We start from the raw sequence: 20310 nt of genomic DNA on the forward strand, positions 1-20310 counted from the left end.
TTTTGGGATGCAGTTGTCTTGGAAAACATGGGATGAGGAACTAAAGCTGCCAGTTTTTGGCTTTCAGGCCTTGGTGAAGTAGGAACTTGATATGGATATAAATTATAATCTAGGCCTGGAGCCTTTCCTGTTTTCATAAGTTTAATGACCTGGTCAAGCTCTTTGTCTGAAAAAGGAGCTACCAGGTTTGAATCCACACTAGGAGCCTGTCATCTCTCTGTAACCTCAGTTTTGATCACACAGATGAAAGATTTATTCAGATTCTGTGCACGGTCATTAGCTACTAGCTGGAATGCAACAGCATTTGCAGTGATTGAAAACTCCTTTTTGCTGAGACTGAAATCTCCAAAAAGTCTTTTTATGGTCTGCCAGGCTTTCTGGCTAAAATGAATTAAGTCCATCTTTGTGCCTGTCTCTCTCCGTCGATTGTGCCTGGTTTGATCCAGCAGTTGAATTAGTTACTTGCTTCTATTAAAGGCCTCCTGTTCATTACCGGCAGAGTACACTTCCTGACAAAGCTAACTGCCTCTGATGACCACTGTTGGTGATAGCCTCCAGGGATCTTTTTCTTAGCAGCTGCCTGAACTAATTTGCAGAAAATTTGGGAGGAGTCGTTTATATTGGCTCGACATTACAAGTCCAATTCAGCCAGCTCACTAATAGATGTCTCTAGTTCTGCTTGAAAGACCTCCTACCGGGCATTCCGAAAATACCACTCGGCCTTCTGTAGGCTGTTTGTTACTGATCTCCACAGGCCAAGGGTGATCAAGGATGGCCAAGGCTAAGACTTTGGAAAAGCTTCAAGCATCTTCCACTCTACGACTGCTGGCAACATTTGCCTGGAAGATGAAAAGATGATGTTGAGTGAAGAGACTGTTGCCCATCTGCTATGTGAAACATGGAGGTTGGGTTTGGGTTTTACAGGAGTGGTAGGTCAGTGACTGAGGCCCACTCCATTAGACTCTCTCGCTCTCTCTCTCTGTTGTTGTCAGGATATCCCCAATTGACATGGCAAGAACTGAAGTTGCCACAATAGATGATTGTGGTGGAACACTGGTGATGGAGTGCGTCTCCTGAAGCAAGATGACATGTGCCTTCAAGGTGTGTAAAATGCAGCACCTTGAGAACTGGCCCTGGAATAGAGTTTGCAGTGCTGGCCCTGAAAGGGGCCCTGTTGGAGGATGGCTCTTTAGGGCTGATTGTCACTTAGAATGCAAACCTGTGTTCTGCATTTTGTCTGCTTTCGTTTCACTTTTGCTATCCACAGGGGATACCATGAGAAGTCAATAGACATGTTTCAGCTTCTAAGAAGTTGCACTATAGAAGTGATTTATACTGCTACACATCATTGTACTGTCTGTCCTGAAACAGCAAGTCTTACATTACTGTGATTATTGAAGCTGGCAACATGCAGCAACTTCTTAGTGCGAGATTTATGCAATAGTTTAGATAAATGGAAGTAATGTCACACAAACATAGAGTGAAACATCATCCTGTCCTCTCTGATAATATTCACAGAATCAGCCATTGGAGATGGAAAAGACAAGATAGGGCATCTACTCTGTCTTGTCTCCCAAAAAGAAGAACAGGAGTACTTGTGGCACCTTAGAGACTAACAAATTTATTAGAGCATAAGCTTTCGTGGACTACAGCCCACTTCTTCGGATGCATATAGAATGGAACATATATTGAGGTCCTCAATATATGTTCCATTCTATATGCATCCGAAGAAGTGGGCTGTAGTCCACGAAAGCTTATGCTCTAATAAATTTGTTAGTCTCTAAGGTGCCACAAGTACTCCTGTTCTTCTTTTTGCGGATACAGACTAACACGGCTGCTACTCTGAAACTTGTCTCCCAAAGTGCAGGACTGTTCCATATAAAGCAGTACATTTGCTAGCACTTCATTTATATAATGGGGCTTCACAATCCCTGTTCTAAGACTATTATACAGATTAATATATGCCACTTCCAGAACATACTTGTTCATAGGGTTCTACTGGGGCCATACACATACCTCAACAGGCTGAAACTTCACTTTAGTGAGTTTCAACTTAAATAAGAAATGTAAATAACTGAAAATGTTTCAATGGAAACTAATTTCTGAAAGATAGTGGCATCAGAATCTCAATTCTTAAAGCTAATGGCTCAGAGACCCCACTGGATTTGGTCTATAGAAATGTCAGACTCCCAAGACTCATACAAAAGTAAACAGTGGACAGGACTAGAGAACATTCTGTGGCTCCTTCCCTTCAAACTATTCTGTGTTCTATGAATAATAATAATAATACTGAAAACTGGATTTACTCAGAGGTTCTTCACTGATTTCCTCTTCTTCAGACAATATATTAATTTCTGCTGGAGACGTGAGAGTTTGTGATTGGACTCGAATCAGTCTACTGAATTGGGCATGCCAAATATCAGTTACCTATTGAGAAGGAAAGAGAATTAACATACAAAATTATATTATTACACAATATTTAAAAAGGGCATGCGTTTTGCCCTTTCCTTTTGCTCATTTTCCAGTACATTGCTCAGTACAGTCTTAAATGATTCAAGTGACTGAGCCACCACTGATTATTCCATGTTCTACCAGATCTCATCATGATGAATTTTTTTTTCAAATGTTCAGTTTAAACTTTGCTCAGTTCAATTCTATTCTCCTAAGCCCATCTTCCCTGGCCAAGGCGCTCATTAGATCCATCTTCCCTAGCTGTGGGACTGTTTAACCACAATGCAAATGTATTAGTAGCAAAATTGGTTTTTATAGCAGGGTTTGGCTGAGCTATATAGACAGGTGGGGAACGAAGAGTGTTAACTCCATGTTTAAAATAATGTTTGAGGCTAGGTGATCTCAAGAATATATTTTAAATACAGGATTAACATGATTTGGCCCCATAAACCGGTAAAATTGTTAGCAATTTGCTTTGCTTTGACTGTTTGAACCATTTTTAAAGCTAGTTCTAAAGCCAGTGAAGACTGGAACAATCTAAATGATTCTTGTCCTTGATGTCTATGGTAAAGCTGTGAAAAAATTCACTAAGAAGCCTTCACCATCTCATAATCTGCTGGGGTTTGTTAACACTACAACTGCACTCCTGCAAGGAAGTAGGCTTGCAGGATCCAGTCCTAGGGAACAGGCAGCATCTGTCACCCAACAAGTTACCAGTACAACCCTCAATGTTGCTCTAAAGCTTGGGTTATAAAATGTCTTCACTGAGTTCCATTTTTACGATTTAATAAAGTAAGTTACTGTACTGAACAAAATGTGGGATACGATTCTGTGATCACAACTGCATAGATTCTCAATGCAAGATATACTGACTTAACATGTTAAACTGTACATTTTAAAATGTATTTAAATTATAAAAGTGAATAATAACCTTACTCCTTAAGAAAAATTACTGCAAATTCAAATATAAATGTTTAAAAGGGTCTATGTTTACATCTTTTTTTAAATCTGATTTTTTTTTAGACTGATCTTTCTCTATCCTGGTTGTAACTCAGAGAAATATTTGAATAAGAAGTAGCTTACTTTCATGCTAATAATAATGTCTTGTTTTAAGTCCTGACTCAGCAGAGAACTGAAGCACGTACATAACTTTAGCACGTGAGCGGTCCCATTAGCTGCAATGGGACACAAAGTTAAACACATGTTAAAAGTGTTTGCAAGATTGGGGCCTAAAGTGGCACTTTCACACTTGGCCCAGGGCCATTATAACATTAAGGGGAGTCGGTAACACACAAACATTGAGAATAACCTCAAGAGAACTTGTAAATATCAGATACATTTACTGGTGCTACGAACCTCAGTGTATAGTGAGTCTGCAATGTCCATCTTGTTCTGACGAAAGAACACATTAGCCATGTGGAAATAACCTCCAGATGTACTAATGTCATGTGTTCCAAATGCACAACTGGCAAAGTAAATCTGAAATATATATTAAAATAAAATCATATAAACTTAATATTCACATCAAAATAAGTTTGGGGATAGGTTTATTAACTTGAAGATTAGCAATATTTTATTTATTTCTTCCATTTTCCACCCAATATTAGATGCAAAATTAATTATATTTAATTCCAAGTTTAAAATGTTGCACCAAAACCATGCAGATTCTCCCTTCTCCCACAAAGGACTGAAAACCTCCCTCATGTCCCTAGCTAGGAATACTCCTGGTCCAGAGGCATAGAGATGGCAAAGTTGGTTCCTAAGCATCCCTGAACAGGGGCTGAGCGGAGACATCGCCACAGCATGCTGCACTCTAGCTAGCTTCAACTGCTATTTGGTTCTTAAGGAACTCTAGCCAGATGGCAAGGATTAGAGCAGCCCCTAGGCAGCTTTAGCATGCACCAGGAACAGGCAGAGAATAGAATAGAATAGGCCATTACTGACTCCCTGACAGGCCCCCAGGTTGGGGAGGCCCAATGGAAACTGGATACAGCAGAGACTCTCCCCCATTATGCTTACAGACTAAATATACATGGCTGCAGTTTATAACTGCCAGGACCTGATTTTAGTCACCTCATGTCCTCATTGACAACCGTGCAAAGTGGGTGTGAAATGTTCTCAAATGAGGATAGTAATGGACCAGTGTAAATTACAGCACTGCACACACACAAGATATAACACAGTGGTAAATCTGAGTCAATACCCCTGAAATTAATAAGAACAAAACTATTGGATGGAGAGAAAGAAAGGTTACTTAGTAACTATAGTTGTTAGAGGGCTTTCTCTTCACCCTCTCCCCTGGTTCTTGTCACGCAGACAGAAAGCAAAAGACCAGAAGTCTGAAGTGCAGGCAATGCGATGTTTATTGGGGTTAGTTTCCAGCAAGCATGTATACCGTAACTCTGATGCCACAGAGCCTTGTTTCCCAGTGTCCCATCTCCCCCCTCCTCAGTAGGCATAATTATACCTGAAATGCACACCCATAGTGCCACCCCTTATAACTTATGGTCATGTTCCGTTTTGGGGGGGGTCGTGAGTCTGGGGTCTTCATCCCACCCCTTTTGTACCCCATGGGAGGGGTAAGGAGTGAGGTTTGCTACAGTCAGGAGCAGGCATTTCTTTGATCTTTTAGTGTTTTACCTTCCCCCCAATCTCCCCTTACCCCTCCCAACTGGGTGCTTGACCTTGCCTTGAGATAGGAGTTGAGTCAGTCTTCAAGTGTGCGCTCATATATTATACTCCCACCATGCCCAGTAACACTTCAACTGCTATTATCTGTTCCCATTATACTAACAAACCCATCTGGCTTGGGCAAACGCAACATACACAGTGTCTTTGTCCTTTGTTTACACATATTAGTAAGAATGTACGTGCATTATAAAATAAAACAGGCAGGCAAAACCCAAAATACTATCTCAGGCAAAAATATAGACCTGAATCCTACATTGGCACTAGCACTCCTAACAATAATCACTCAACTGGACTGACACCACTGATCCTCATTCATGGGAGCAGCTAAGTGATAACCTATGCAAAGCAGTGGCCATTAGGGCTGTGTGCATTCTCCCTTGCACCACTGAAAGTTTGGACCAGAGACTGTGGACTTGATACATCTTCCATTAAAGCCTATGGAGAGTCTTTAGAAGGAAGTGGATCAGGTCCTGTATAAGAGCCCTGACCTTGTTCCAGTTACTTTCTATTTAATCAGATTCCCCTCAGTATACTCTGAAGGAACAAGGCCGGTGGGTGAGGGCAGATCTGTACTGACAATCACTCAAGGAAATACAGTTATTAGGAAAGTAACCTTTCTCCTAGTATTGACCGCAAAGCCCACACTTGGGAGATTAAATAGCAGCAACATCTCCTCCTAAGTGGGGTATCTGAGAACAGTTAACGTTTGCAGGACTACTCTCCCAAAGGATCATGTGTCAAAAAATTTATGGGGAAAATATTATGGAAACAGTTGTTTAAATAGTGCAATAAATAGTGTAACTTGTCTAACAAAAATGATCAAGAAATAAGATCATTGCAAGTATAAAATGGACTATTTGTTTAATGATAGGCAACTACAAAAGGTTGCAGTAGGAATGTATATCTCAACTGAACAGAAAGGCTGATGAGTGTTATTTAATAATACTATAAAAAAGCATAGGGATTTCACAATTCACAGAAATAAGAGTAATTACTAGAACACAACTTTGGATAAGTTCTGATGTGTTGTCTGTTGTATTTATCTAGCACAGGTTTTTCAAAGGTGATTTTTAGCATGGTATCTAAAATCTGTACTAGAATCTAAGTGTCTGTTGGGGTTTCCTAACAATTTCTACATTGACTGTGTACAATTATTAGGAATTTTTCTTCTACTTCTGTATTTTATTCTACGTACATCAGTAGCCAGGTGGTATAAAGACTCTTCAAAATTTCCTTTAGCAGCATAGAGGAGACCCAGGTTACGATGCAATTTAGACTGAATGCCATTACTGCAGTCAGAAGTTTTGAGGACAATCCATTGAGCTTGTGAGAGGTATTCCTCTGCCTGGGTAAGATGGCCAAGACCTGAAATTATATTTCAAGGAAAAAGAGGACAAATGTTGTCAGCAATTTTTTAGAAGCTTAGCGGATATCGCTCTTTGTGCCATTCAAACAGTTGGACGAGGATGCTGCAACTACACAGCCACGTTAAAGCACTGCCGCAGCAGCGCTTTAACGTTGCTAGTGAAGACCTGCCCATAGGCATGAATGTCACCCAACCGTCTGAGTCTGAATGGGTCATTAAAAAGGACTGGCTGAGGCCAACCCCCTATCAATGGAGTATGGAGAAGACAATCACCAGGACACTGACATCTACCAATCAGTGACTGAAAGGGAGATGGATTTCCCTACCTCTCAGCTTGGAAGCAAAGCGAAGATCCCAGCTCAAGAACAAAGGACTGGAAAGGTGTGAAGTGGGAGATAAGAGCTGGCTGCTGGAAGGAGTTGGGGGGCTCTCATCTGAGAACTGATCAAGAAGGTCAGACAGAGAGAGCCTGAATATGGAGTTTGCTACAGCCTAGCTGAGCTCTGGGCTAACTAGAACAGAAGTGGGCAAACTACGGCCCGCGGGACCCTCCTGCCCGGCTCCTGAGCTCCTGGCCCGGGAGGCTCACCCCCGGCCCCTCCCCTGCCATTCCTCCTCTCCCGCAACCTCAGCTCACTCCGCCGCTGGCGCAATGCTCTGGGCGGGGGGACTGCAAGCTCCTGGGGCAGCGCAGCTGCAGAGCCGGGGCCTGACCTGGTGCTCTGTGCTGCGCGGTGGTGTGGCTGGCTCCGGCTGGGTGGCGCAGCTGCCTGTCCTGGTGCTCTGGGCAGCGCGGCTGTAGTGCCACCAGCCACCGATGCTCTAGGCAGCGCGGTAAGGGGGCAGGGAGGTTGGATAGGGGTCGGGGCCAGGGCCGGTGCTACCATTAAGGCAAACTAGGCGGTTGCCTAGGGCGCCAAGATTTGGGGGCACCAAAAAGCAGTGCCCCCAATTTTTTTAATAGCGTTCCTGGGCTGTGCTCCCGCGTGGGTTACCGCTCCACTTCTCCCGCCTCCCAGGCTTGCAGCGCCAATCAGCTATTTGGCACCGCAAGCCTGGGAGGGGAGGAGAATTAGAGCGGGAGTGGCATGCTTGGGGAGGAGGCAGAGCAGAGGTGAGCTGGGGTGTGGAGCTGCCGCTCTGCTCCCCAGGCCGGCGGGGTGGGGAGCTGCCGCAGGTGGGGGGTGCCGCAGGGCTCCCCACCCCAGCTCACCTCTGCTACGCCCCCTCCCCAAGCATGCCGTCGCTGCTCCACTTCTCCCGCCTACCAGGCTTGCGGCGCCAATCAGCTGCCGCAAGCCTGAGAAGGGAGGAGAATTAGAGCGGGGATGGCGTGCTCGGGGAGGAGGCGGAGCAGAGATGAGCTGGTGTGGGGAGCTGCCGACGGGGGGGGGAGCTGCTGTGGGGGGGCGCATCAGGGCAGGGGGTGGGGTGGGGAGCTGCCGCAGGGCTGAGGGGGGGCGCGCAAGGTGGAAGTTTCGCCTAGGGCGCGAAACTTCCTTGCACCGGCCCTGGTCGGGGCGGTCAGAGGGCAGGGAACAGGGGGGTTGAATGGGGGCAGGGGTCTCCAGGGGGCAGTCAGGAAGGAGACGGGGGGTTGGATGGGGCAGCAGGGGGCAGTCAGGGGCAGAGGTTCCAGGGGCGGTCAGGGGACAGGGAGAAGGGGTGGTTGGATGGGGCAGAGGCTGTCAGGGGGCGAGAAGCAGGGGGGCGTCGGATAAGGGGGCGGGGCCGGGCTACACCTGGCTGTTTGGGGAGGAACAGCCTCCGCTAACCGGCCCTCCATACAATTTTGGAAACCTGATGCGGCCCTCAGGCCAAAAAGTTTGCCTGCCCCTGAACTAGAATGTATTTGAACTATGTTTTAACCTTCATTTCTCTGTGCTAACCTGGAGACTTCCTATGCTGTGTTCCAGCTGATAAATAAACCCAACTGTTTTGACAACACTGTTTGAATATCACTGCAAATGCTCGCTGAGGTGCATTAATCTCTATCAGGAGTCTTTCTCAGTGGGACTCGCTGAACAGAGCTCACAGTGTGAAGCAGGAATGCTGAAGTCTCGGAGGTTCAGTATTAGGAGACAGTGAGGCCACATGGCCTACCCTGAAGGAAGAGTGAGACTGAAGGGGTTTCTCCAAGAGACTGTTCCAAAGCTGGGGGTGTAGCGCCAAACCTGTGGATCCGTGACATACCAACATTAGGGTTTTAGATTTACCATTGATATTATTTGCTTCAGCAAAACTTACCAGTGCTAGCCTCAGCTAAGATGAGATAAGCAGGAACTAATTCCACAGAATCTGGACCACAGGTATCAATGCTGAAACGCAGTGAATGTAAAGCTGCAGGAATTGCTTCTTCATGTTTTCCTTCAAACACAAACTTCTGGGCCACTTTGTGAGTAAGGTCAACTAAGTGTTTCTATAGGGGAAAAATTAACAATGGAATGGGAGAGAGCAAATGAAAATATTGTATCAATGTATACACCATCTACCTTTACAACCAAATGCTACATAAACTGTTACAAATGGGAAATCCTGTTATGGGTTGAGTGAGTTAAAACCCATTAAAAAGAACAGGAGTACTTGTGTCACCTTAGAGACTAACAAATTTATGAGAGCATAAGCTTTCGTGGACTACAGCCCACTTCTTCGGATGCATATAGAGTGGAATAAATATTGAGGAGATATATATACACACATACAGAGAGCATAAACAGGTGGGAGTTGTCTTACCAACTCTGAGAGGCCAATTAAGTAAGAGAAAAAAACTTTTGAAGTGATAATCAAGATAGCCCAGTACAGACAGTTTGATAAGAAGTGTGAGAATACTTACAAGGGGAGATAGATTCAATGTTTGTAATGGCTCAGCCATTCCCAGTCCTTATTCAATCCTTTGTTGATTGTGTCTAGTTTGCATACCAATTCCAGCTCAGCAGTCTCTCGTTGGAGTCTGTTTTTGAAGTTTTTTGTTGTAATATAGCCACCCGCAGGTCTGTCATTGAATGACCAGACAGGTTAAAGTGTTCTCCCACTGGTTTTTGAGTATTATGATTCTTGATGTCAGATTTGTGTCCATTAATTCTTTTGCGGAGAGACTGTCCGGTTTGGCCAATGTACATGGCAGAGGGGCATTGCTGGCAATACTCAAAAACCAGTGGGAGAACACTTTAACCTGTCTGGTCATTCAATGACAGACCTGCGGGTGGCTATATTATACAAGGTTACTTCTGGTACAGCTGGGAATAGAACCCATGGCTTTAATGTGACATACCCAAGTCTCATCCACTTATAGATAACTAAAATTACAATCACTTTTTGACATGAGTGGCTAGTCAAAAGTTTGCAGCCTACAAGGAAGAGATATAAGAACTCACTGAATAATAAAAGGCTGTGCACACAGATTAACACATATCCATGGAAAAAGACACAAACTTGTGATCTCCTACCTCTCAGCCTAGTGCACCTAAAGGGGTATTTTGATGTGCAGAATCAGAATCTGTTTTTGCTCTGTCCTAGCTGGAGCTCTAGTTCTGCATGTATCATATACACACAATACAGGAGCATGTGCAGTACAGTTGGAATGTTCAGAAAATAACAAAAAGGGATGTTGTAGGAAAATAGTTTGGGGAGTGGGTGCCCTACAGACTTTTCACCCAACTTGATGCAGAGCTCACCTACACACTGGTTGGGAGAAGAAATGTCTTCTGTGTGGTTGTCAAGGGGACATGCTACTTTTGCTTATCATAGAATCATAGAATATCAGGGTTGGAAGGGACCTCAGGAGGTCATCTAGTCCAACCTCCTGCTCAAAGCAGGACCAATTCCCAACTAAATCATCCCAGCCAGGGCTTTGTCAAGCCTGACCTTAAAAACCTCTAAGGAAGGAAATTCCACCACCTCCCTAGGTAACCCATTCCAGCGCTTCACCACCCTCCTAGTGAAAAAGTTTTTCCTAATATCCAACCTAAACCTACCCAACTGCAACTCGAGACCATTACTCCTTGTTCTGTCATCAGGTACCACTGAGAACAGTCTATATCCATCCTCTTTGGAACCCCCTTTCATGTAATTGAAAGCAGCTATCAAATCCCCCCTCATTCTTCTCTTCTGCAGACTAAACAATCCCAGTTCCCTCAGCCTCTCCTCATAAGTCATGTGCTCCAGCCCCCCAATCATTTTTGTTGCCCTCTGCTGGACTCTTTCCAATTTTTCTACATCCTCCTTGTAGTGTGGGGCCCAAAACTGGACACAGTACTCCAGATGAGGCCTCACCAATGTCGAATAGAGGGGAACAATCACGTCCCTCGATCTGCTGGCAATGCCCCTACTTATACAGCCCAAAATGCCGTTAGCCTTCTTGCCAACACGGGCACACTGTTGACTCTCATCTAGGTTCTCGTCCACTGTAACTCCTTTGAAGCCTTTTTGCTGGCTCTGCAAACTGTGGGAGTAGGGAGACCTGTGCTCAGGAAGGTCAGACGTTAAAAAAACCCCACACACAAATTATCTCTGGTTCCAGGCTGCTCTTCCGAGATTTATTTCAGTGATGGAACCTTCCTTGCAGACTGCTCAATTGACTTAGTATGGACCTTGTCTATGCATCAGCTGCCAGTGGAGCTTTCCTGCACTGCTAAATCTAAATCAGTGCAGACCTCGCCTATGTGCCATCAAGCAGTTTCAACTTTTTCCCTGGGGGGAAGTCAAGAGCAAGGGGAACATTTACTTGCCATTCTGCTTCTCCTCACTGCCTGTCATTTCTGAGGAAAGAGGGTAGGAAACGATACCACTCCTGAGGAAATATTTTTATTTTAGTTTTGACAAAAGCCTCAAAGCCCATGAGGAAAATTAGAGAAATGGAATTTAAAAAGTTTTAAACTCCTATGTAGATTCTTCCTATTGTGCAATCCAAACCCTGGCTCAGAGTCAAAGATCTGGTCTGCCGCCTCTTCCTAGGAAGTAGTCGAACCTCACTGTAGGCCTGTCAGACAAGTAAGGGGTCAGATAATGTGTCTGTCTGTGCCTTTTATAAAGCACCCAGTACAATTTTGATTGCTATAAAAGCAATAAATAATAAATACTTTCAAAGTTGTTGCATAATGGGTATGTGAAGTCACTTTAGAAAAAAGGCTAGGACTAAGTTATAATGAATATCCAAATTCATATGATCATTGCACCCAATAATATGAATGATCTTTGCTGTACTATAGATTTTATAAAAAATCTGGTTCAATTAATTCCAGATACAATCATGGACTGCTGGATGAGCAGAGGAAATATGTAGAGCATCTTGATATTACTTCACTCACCTTGTCTTGCTTTTCCATGACATTTCAATGCTTTGATGGAGTCTGCCCAAAGGGTATAGATACAATGCACAACTTAGGGGTTAGTTTTTAATCACAAGCTAAACTTTAAAACCCACATTTTGACAATGTTCAGGAGTGCCTTTTTCGAACTGCAAAATATTCAGAAGTTGAAAACCCCTTTCTTTAAAAAAAAAATAAAGACACTGACTTTGTCATAGTGACCCCGCCCTCATGACTTCTAGGATGTACTATTGTAATCACTTTATTTGACATTACCTTTCAAAGCCACAGGCAGATAGTAGCTACAGGTGAACATGACAGCACATGTTGCACAGGTGAGGCTACCTTCTGTATACCATGTCAGTAAGTGCACGTCAAGTTATTATTTTAATCATAGAAAAACTACATTGTGTAGGTCTAGTTCACAATACCTGACAGAGTACCTGACTGTTCTGTGTCTCTTTATGGTAACACAGATCAGGAGAACTGGAACTGTTGACCATTCTGAGATACAGGTGGGGATTTTCAGGTGCTCAAGTCCCATTAAAAATCAATAGGAGTTAGGCACTTAACTCTTTTAAGAGGCTTTGAAAATATCAGCCATAATTTTGAAAAGGCAGTGATTTTTCTATTGAGGGTCCATACTGTTTAAAACAATCCTCTCTGCATATTAACAAGGGCAATGGTAATAGGCTATTCACCAGATACTAGCGATTGGCGCATTAGCAATGTTCAGAATAATATCTTATTTTTGAGTCATTCTATCATCTTAATATTTTATGATTGAGGGAAAGGCAGGTGGAGGGCTCTTTTCTGTTGATCTAATTGGTCACTCTAGTAGTATGACATGATTAGGATGTGTTTTGTTAAAGCACCCAAAAGGCTCGGTTACAACAGCTAAAAATGAAAGAAAACAAACAAAAAACCTACCACCGAATTAAATGTCAGTCAGATGTTTTCCATACCTTAAATACATATACAGATAGGAAGAAAATTCTAATTATTTTCACAGATCTCTCAAGTAATATTCTTTTTCTTTTACATACCTGCCTGTGAAGAAGCTGTTCCATGCCATGTTTTCTTTCTTTTTCAGAATTGAAAAATGGAAATGATGTACGAATTGGAATCAACAACTGGCATATTTTCTCATGGATGCTAACCCAGTCAGCTTTTTGATGATCTACATCACTGGTAAAATAAGAGGAAAATACTTTTTTTAAAAGCATTGTTTATCTTTATTGCATTTCTAGTTGTATATTCTGTCAATTCCTGCTGTAGTTTCTACTGGATTTCACCAATAATGAATACTTACTCATAACAAATAGTCTGTAACAGTGGCAGGATTTAGTTCCCCAACAGGATTCCAGAATAGGAAGGTAGTGCTCTTCTGCCAAGTCAACTTAACATAAGCTGTTAGAACCCTCCAGAGAAATCACTTACAAAACCTTTGTTAAGGTGGAGTTAAAGCTGCTGCTATGCAACAGGGCCTTGTGAGCTGTGTACACTTTTGTAACGTGGAACTTCAAAACCCCAATCTCAAATGTTGGAAAACTGGGAACTGCTAAGTTAAAGTCTCCCCACCTATCACCAAAGAAAACATCAGCGTGAGAGAACATCCCCCCTCAAATTAAGAAACGTAGGAAAAACACAGTTTCTACTCCGCTTTCCATATGAACACCTTATAAAGTAAGTGGAAAATATTCACCACCAAACCTGCAAGCAATCCCCTCACTGCATCGTTAACATCCTTAATTGTGATTATACAATTGGGAACAAAGAAAAGTGGCTCAATACCTTTAGTGTGATCTCTGTCAATCATCAGCGATTATTCCCATATCAGTACTACTATGGCGATCACCCTGATGGTCCTGTTGCATTGCATGAATAGGGGTCCTTATCTGGAGTTCTCATGGATGCAGAGAAAATGTCATTTCTTGTTAGGAAAAGGTAAGGTACTGTGATGTGCCTATCATCATCCCTACAGGTTTCAGAGTGGTAGCTGTGTTAGTCTGTATTAGCAAAAACAACGAGGAGTCCTTGTGGCACCTTAGAGACTAACAAACTTATTTGGACATAAACTTTCGTGGGCTATAACCCACTTCATCAGATGCATGGAGTGGAAAATACAGTAGGCAGGTATAAATATACAGCACATGAAAATAAATTTTCCCTCTGTTGATACTCACCACTTCTTGTCAACTGTTGGAAATGGGCCACATCTACCCTAATTGAATTGGCCTCGTTAGCACTGACCCCCGACTTGGTAAGGCAACTCCCATCTTTTCATGTGCTGTATATTTATACCTGCCTACTGTATTTTCCACTCCATGCATCTGATGAAGTGGGTTATAGCCTACAAAAGCTTATGCCCAAATACATTTGTTAGTCTCTAAGGTGCTACAAGGACTCCTCGTTGTTTTTATCATCCCTACAGGGCAGAGAACGATTATGTTGTGTATGAAGAAGCACCTGGAGAAATGCAGGTTCGACAGAACTACCATTAAGTGGATACATAATTGGTTAAACAACCACAAACAGAGTAACTATTAATGAAATGATGTCAGCTTGGAGGGAAGTCTCAAGTGGGGTTCCATAGGGATCTGTTCTGGGTCCAATGCTGTTTAACATTTTTATTAATGACCTGGATGTAGGTATACAGAGCACCCTGATCAAGTGTGCAGATTACACAAAGCTGTGGGGGTTGCCAACACGTTGGAGGATAGAGCTAAAATTCAGAGGGATCTTGACAAATTAAAAAACTGAACCATACACCATAAAATGAAATTCAACAAAGACAAATGTAAGGCGCTACACTTAGGGAAGAAAAACCAAATGGACACGTACAGAATGGGGGAAAATTAGCTCGACAGCAGCACTGCTGAGAAGGATCTGGGAGTTGTGGTGCATCACAACCTCAACATGAGTCAGCAATGTGATGCTGTTGCAAAAAAAGCAAATGCAATTTTAGGTTGCATTAACAGAGGCATAGCATGCAAGTCATGGGAGGTGATAGTACCGCTCTAATCAGCACCGGTTAGGCCTCAGCTGGAGTACTGTGTCCAATTTTGGTCACCAATGTATAGAAAGGATGTAGAGAAACTGGAAAGGATCCAGAGGCAAGTGTCAAAGATGATCAAATGGATGGAATGCAAACCATACAAGCAAAGGCTGAAGGAACTGGGTATGTTTAGTTTGGAAAAGAGGAGATGGGGGGGGGAGGGAAGAAATATTATAGCGGTCTACAGAAACTTGAAAGGCTGCCACAAACAAGACACAGAAAAATTGTTCTCTTTTGCCACAGAAGGCAGGATAAGAGGCAATGGGTTCAAACTCCAGCAGAGCAGATTTAGATTAAATCTCAGAAAAATCTTCCTAACTGTAAAAACAGCAGGACGATGGAACAGATGCCTCTGGAGTTCATGGAAGCTCCTTCACTGGAGCTTTTCAAAAGGAGGCTGGATAGCCATCTGTTTTGGATGGTTTAGACACAACAAATCCTGCATATTGGCAGGAGGTTAGATTAGATGACTCTTGCAGTTCCTTCTAACCTTATGATTCTTAACTGTGCATGTCCTGATTTTTAACAGTAATACTCATTTTAGGAGTATGTGGGGAAAGCTTAACTGTTTTCTAATGTTTGAGTTTGGGGTTTTGAAATCCCATGTTCAGAAAGGTATCGGGAGCAGAAGACTATATTTTACAGCAGCAACCTTAACTCCACTTCAGCAAAAAAATGAATAAGGGAATTCTATATCGAGTTTTTGGGCTAGAATTAGAAATAAAGAGCCTTGTCATGGACTGCCCATTACCTCCTTTGATTTATTGTTAGGAAACACCTCTCTCATTAGGGAAAAAGACGTGTGTTATTGCTTTGCCTCTGGAAGTAGTTGGAACCTGTGGAAGAATATAGAGAAAGAATACTGTGCAGCAGACTGACCATGCTATAGGTGGCCAGGTGAGATATTATCATTCCTTGTTCCTGCTTCCTCCAACCAATAAGCATCATCTTTGTCCAGTCCTCTCTCCTAGATGCTGAATAGGTCATTCCGCTTCACCAACTAATTTGGATGAGATGGAAGTCTGTGGGTGGGTGTCATTACATGCTGGAAACATCAGAGCCCCTATTTTCCCACTAATCCTTCTAATGTCTTCCTTCTTCTGCCCCATGGTATCAATATGCCATGATGAAGTGTGGGTATGAAAGTGTGGGAGGCACAAATGTGTCAGTAAATCATAGTTATGAACAAGGAATGATAATATCTACGTTAAATATGTTTATTTTTTAAATTAAATTATAGACCTACATTTATTATACTCAATGAAAATCATTTAAATTAAATACAAACAATAGTATTACGCACTACATGTTTGCTACCAAGTTTTACAGGAAGACAAATCACTGAACTGGTGGAAGTCACTGACTAAGCATCTGGAACCAGAGTTTGTTGAAGTGCTAAACCAGCTTCTGACAGCAGTAACCTCTTCTGCGGATGCAGAGAGAATATCTGCTTCATTTCAATCTATTCAACTAGCTCAGTTCAATAACTAGTTCCTTAAAAGTTGAGACAGTGATTGAGAATTGAAAAAGCAGGAAAACTTTTCTTCTTTCAATCTATGAATAGAATCTAGGTGTAAGAGGATCTACTAATTCTAAAATCTTGTAGGACATGGTGACCAGAAAGAATCAGGTCAATTCATTATCTACACATAACTGTACCTTTGTTTGATAAATCAGTTAGTTTTAAATGCAAAACATTTTTTATAAAAAAGAAGAACAGGAGTACTTGTGGCACCTTAGAGACTAACAAATTTATTAGAGCATAAGCTTTCGTGGACTATGCTTCTTCGGATATGCATCCGAAGAAGTGGGCTGTAGTCCACGAAAGCTTATGCTCTAATAAATTTGTTAGTCTCTAAGGTGCCACAAGTACTCCTGTTCTTCTTTTTGCGGATACAGACTAACACGGCTGCTACTCTGAAACCATTTTTTATAAACTTTTTGATAATTTTTCCCAGCACTTTTAAGTAGTTTTATTTAATAAAAAAAAAGTTGTGCATTTTTAATTGAATTTCTATTCAAATAGAGAACTGAGCAATAGACCATAAAATGAAATTCAACAAAGACAAAAGTAAGGTCCTACACTTAGGGAAGAAAAACCAAATGGACACAGACAGAATGGGGGAAAACTAGTTCGGCAGCAGCTCCACTCCTGGCCCCAGCCCTGCCCCCAACTTTTCACATCATGCTCCCCCTTACCTATCTGTGCTCCCTCCACCTCCACTCCGGGCCCCAGCTCCCAAGGGGAGCGCAGATAAGGGTAAGGGGGAGCATGATGTGAAAAGTTTGGGGATCCTAGTTTCAATGGACAGTCCTACTGAACTGCTCCTGTGTGGTACAGCCATCTTGAAAAGTCACAGAGAGGGTTGCTGAGGCAGCCAGAGAACGGTCTGTTAAGGAGTTTGTAGGTCTAGCGCAGGAATTTAAATTACGATTTTAATTCATAGACTATAAGGCCAGAAGAAACAATTATGCTTAAGTAGTCTGATCTCTTGTTTGAAGTGAGCTGATCTTTTAGAAAAACATCCAATTTTGATTTAAACATTCCCAGTGATGGAGAATCCATCACAATCCTTGGTAAATTGTTCCAACCGTTAATTACACTCATGGCTAAAAATTTACACCATAGTCTGAATTTATTTATCTTCAGCTTCCAGCCACTGGATATTGGCAGGTCTCGATTACGCAAATGGAGTCAGGTTTACGTGCCGACTTCCTCTCTACCCGACGGGTGCTCAACTCCCACTCTACCCCTTCCCCCAAGTTCCTCCCGCTTCTTCCTGCTCTTGCTCCGCCCCTCCCACTCTACCCCTTCCCCCAAGGCTGCATCCCCACCTCGCCTCTTCCTGCCCCTACGCTGCCTCTTTCCGTCCTCTCCCTGGAACGCGCCCCATCCCTGCTCCTCCCCCTTCCAGCATGCTGTGGAACAGCTGATCTGTGGCGGGCAGGAGGCACTGGGGGAATGGGGGAGCTGGCTGCTGGTGGGTGCTAAGCACCCGAGTACCCACGGAGTCAGGTATGCTGTATCTGTGTCGAACTTGGCTTTCCTGGGAGAGACAGAGATTTGCTGGACCTGTCATAGAGTCATAGACTACCAGGGCTGGAAGGAACCTCAGGAGGTCATCTAGTCCAACCCCCTGCTCAAAGCAGGACCAATCCCCAACTAAATCATCCCAGCCAGGGCTTTGTCAAGCCTGACCTTCAAAACCAATAAGAAAGGAGATTCCACCACCTCCCTAGGTAACGCATTCCAGTGCGTCACCACCCTCCTAGTGAAAAAGTTTTTCCTAATATCCAACCTAAACCTCCCCCACTGCAACTTGAGAACATTACTCCTTGTTCTGTCATCTGCCACCACTGAGAACAGTCTAGAATCTCCATCCTCTTTGGAACCCCCTTTCAGGTAGTTGAAAGCAGCTATCAAATCCTCCCTCATTCTTCTCTTCTGCAGACTAAACAATCCCAGTTCCCTCAGCCTCTCCTCATAAGTCATGTGCTCCAGCCCCCTAATAATTTTTGTTGCCTTCCACTGGACACTACAATTTTTCCACATCCTTCTTGTAGTGTGGGGCCCAAAATTGGACACAGTACTCCAGATGAGGCCTCACCCATGCCAAATAGAGGGCAATGATCACATCCCTCAATCTGCTGGCAATGCCCCTACTTATACAGCCGAAAATGCCATTAGCCTTCTTGGCAACAAGGGCACACTGTTGACTCATATCCCAGCTTCTCGTCCACTGTAACCCCTAGGTCCTTTTCTGCAGAATTGCTGCCTAGCCATTCGGTCCCTAGTCTGTAGCAGTGCATGGGATTTGGTCCTCAATGGTGTAAGGAAAGGGGCACTCCTAGGGTGAGATGTGCAATTACACATAGGTGTCTCCAAGTTGGGAAGGGCTGAAGTGTTCTAATGGATGAGATCAGGGTACCTGAAGGGTCAGGGTTGGACAGGGGTGCCTGGATAATGGGATGGGGATTCAGGGATGAAAAAATCCCCAAGGAAAGAGTAGGTTCCTGGATGGGCAGAGAAAGGCAGGGTGACTGAGGGGCTGAGAACAATGGAAAAAGGATGAGGATGGAGGTGGCTGGGGATGATGGAGGAAGGGCATTGGGGTTGGGGAACAAGAATGTAGGGGGCCTGTGTGCTGCGGCAGGGCATTTGGAAGGGGGAGAAGGGGAACAAAGGGGTGAGGTGACCTGAGAGGCAAAGGCGGGGCATTGAGGGGGAGGGGAATGAGGACGGAGATGGCCTAGCGGTTGTCACAGGGCATTGGCGGCGGGGGGGGGGGCAGAGAAGGGGGATCAGAATGCAGATAAGGGGCAGGGCATTGGGAGAGGGGAAAACAAGGATGGAGGTGGCCAGATGGCTTGGGCATGGTGTGTGTGTGTGGGGGGAGGAGAACTGGGGCGGCCAGTGTCTGGGGCATGGCACTGATGGAGAACGGGGGCAGCCCAGGGTCTGAGGTAGGGTGCTGGGGGGGGGGGTGAATGGGAATAGGGGTGGCCAGGAGTCTGGGGCAGGGCACGGGGCAGGGAATGGGGCCAGCAGAAGCACAGGACTGTCTACCTCTGCCCTCAAGGCCCCACCCCCCCTTTCACCAAGGCCCTACCCCCTGCTTGCTCCTCTTCCCTCCTCTCCCTGTCACTCACTGCTCTCCCCCGTCCCCCTTTGTTGTCTCTCAATCCTCTCCACCTCCCTCCCACACCCCCCCAAGCTGGGCTCCCTCTGCTCTGGGGCTGGGACAGGAGCCTGCCTGCACCTGAGAAGCAAGTAGGAGTTGGCCCCAGCTAAGTAGGGGCTGACAGGGGTTGATGACCCAGTGCCTCCCCCACCCGCAGTAACCGGATTTTGGTGTCTGGTCAGTTCATCTGACCGGACTTTCTAGTTGAAAACTGGACACCTGGCAACCCTAGGGGTCACAGGGTGGGGGCCGGGAAAGGGACTGAGACTGGAGATAGCCCAGGGGCAGGCGCGCTGGGAGCCACTGGACCAAACGCGATACAGTAGAAACCACGTCAGGCCAGTCGCATCCCCAGCACCCAGGGGCCTGGCACGGAGGAGGGGACGGGGGACGCGGGGGGGGGCGAGAGGGAGGTTGCCAGGTTGCGGGGGCAGAGCGCCGGGGGGAGGGGACTGGCCGGGCGCTCTGCGGGGAGAAGGGGCACCGGACGGCCGGAGGCGCAGCGCCCGGCGCTCACCAGTAGTAGGTGACGCGGCAGGCTCCGCAGCGCAGCTGGGCCGGGCCCCCGCACAGCTCGCAGCTCAGCGGCCGCCCGCGGGGCAGAGCCAGGGGCACCAGCTGCTGCACGTTCATCCTCCCACTCCCGCCCCGGCCGACGTTGCCGGGAAGCGGCGCGTTGCCGAGCAACCACGCGCTTCCGGCGTGACGGGGCGCGGCCGGGTTGCAACTTCCGGTGCGGAAGCGGACACGCCAGCC

At 44.9% G+C, this 20310-nt stretch overlaps 1 protein-coding gene across 1 annotated transcript in view; it reads right to left on the reverse strand.

The window, feature by feature from the left end:
- Positions 1–20187, reverse strand: part of ZMYND12 (zinc finger MYND-type containing 12) — a 35718-nt gene extending 15531 nt beyond the window's left edge. Inside the window, exons 1-6 of the mRNA XM_054009289.1 lie at positions 20072–20187; positions 12861–13002; positions 8756–8927; positions 6338–6507; positions 3808–3930; positions 2307–2427 (exon numbers count right to left, since the gene is read on the reverse strand). Of these exons, the coding sequence (XP_053865264.1) occupies positions 2307–2427; positions 3808–3930; positions 6338–6507; positions 8756–8927; positions 12861–13002; positions 20072–20187 (844 nt within the window). The remainder of the gene's footprint in view (positions 1–2306; positions 2428–3807; positions 3931–6337; positions 6508–8755; positions 8928–12860; positions 13003–20071) is intronic.
- Between the last annotated feature and the right edge of the window lie 123 nt (positions 20188–20310).

This window comes from Malaclemys terrapin, chromosome 19 (assembly GCF_027887155.1).
Source record: "Malaclemys terrapin pileata isolate rMalTer1 chromosome 19, rMalTer1.hap1, whole genome shotgun sequence".
In the NCBI taxonomy this organism is placed as follows: Eukaryota; Metazoa; Chordata; order Testudines; family Emydidae; genus Malaclemys; species Malaclemys terrapin.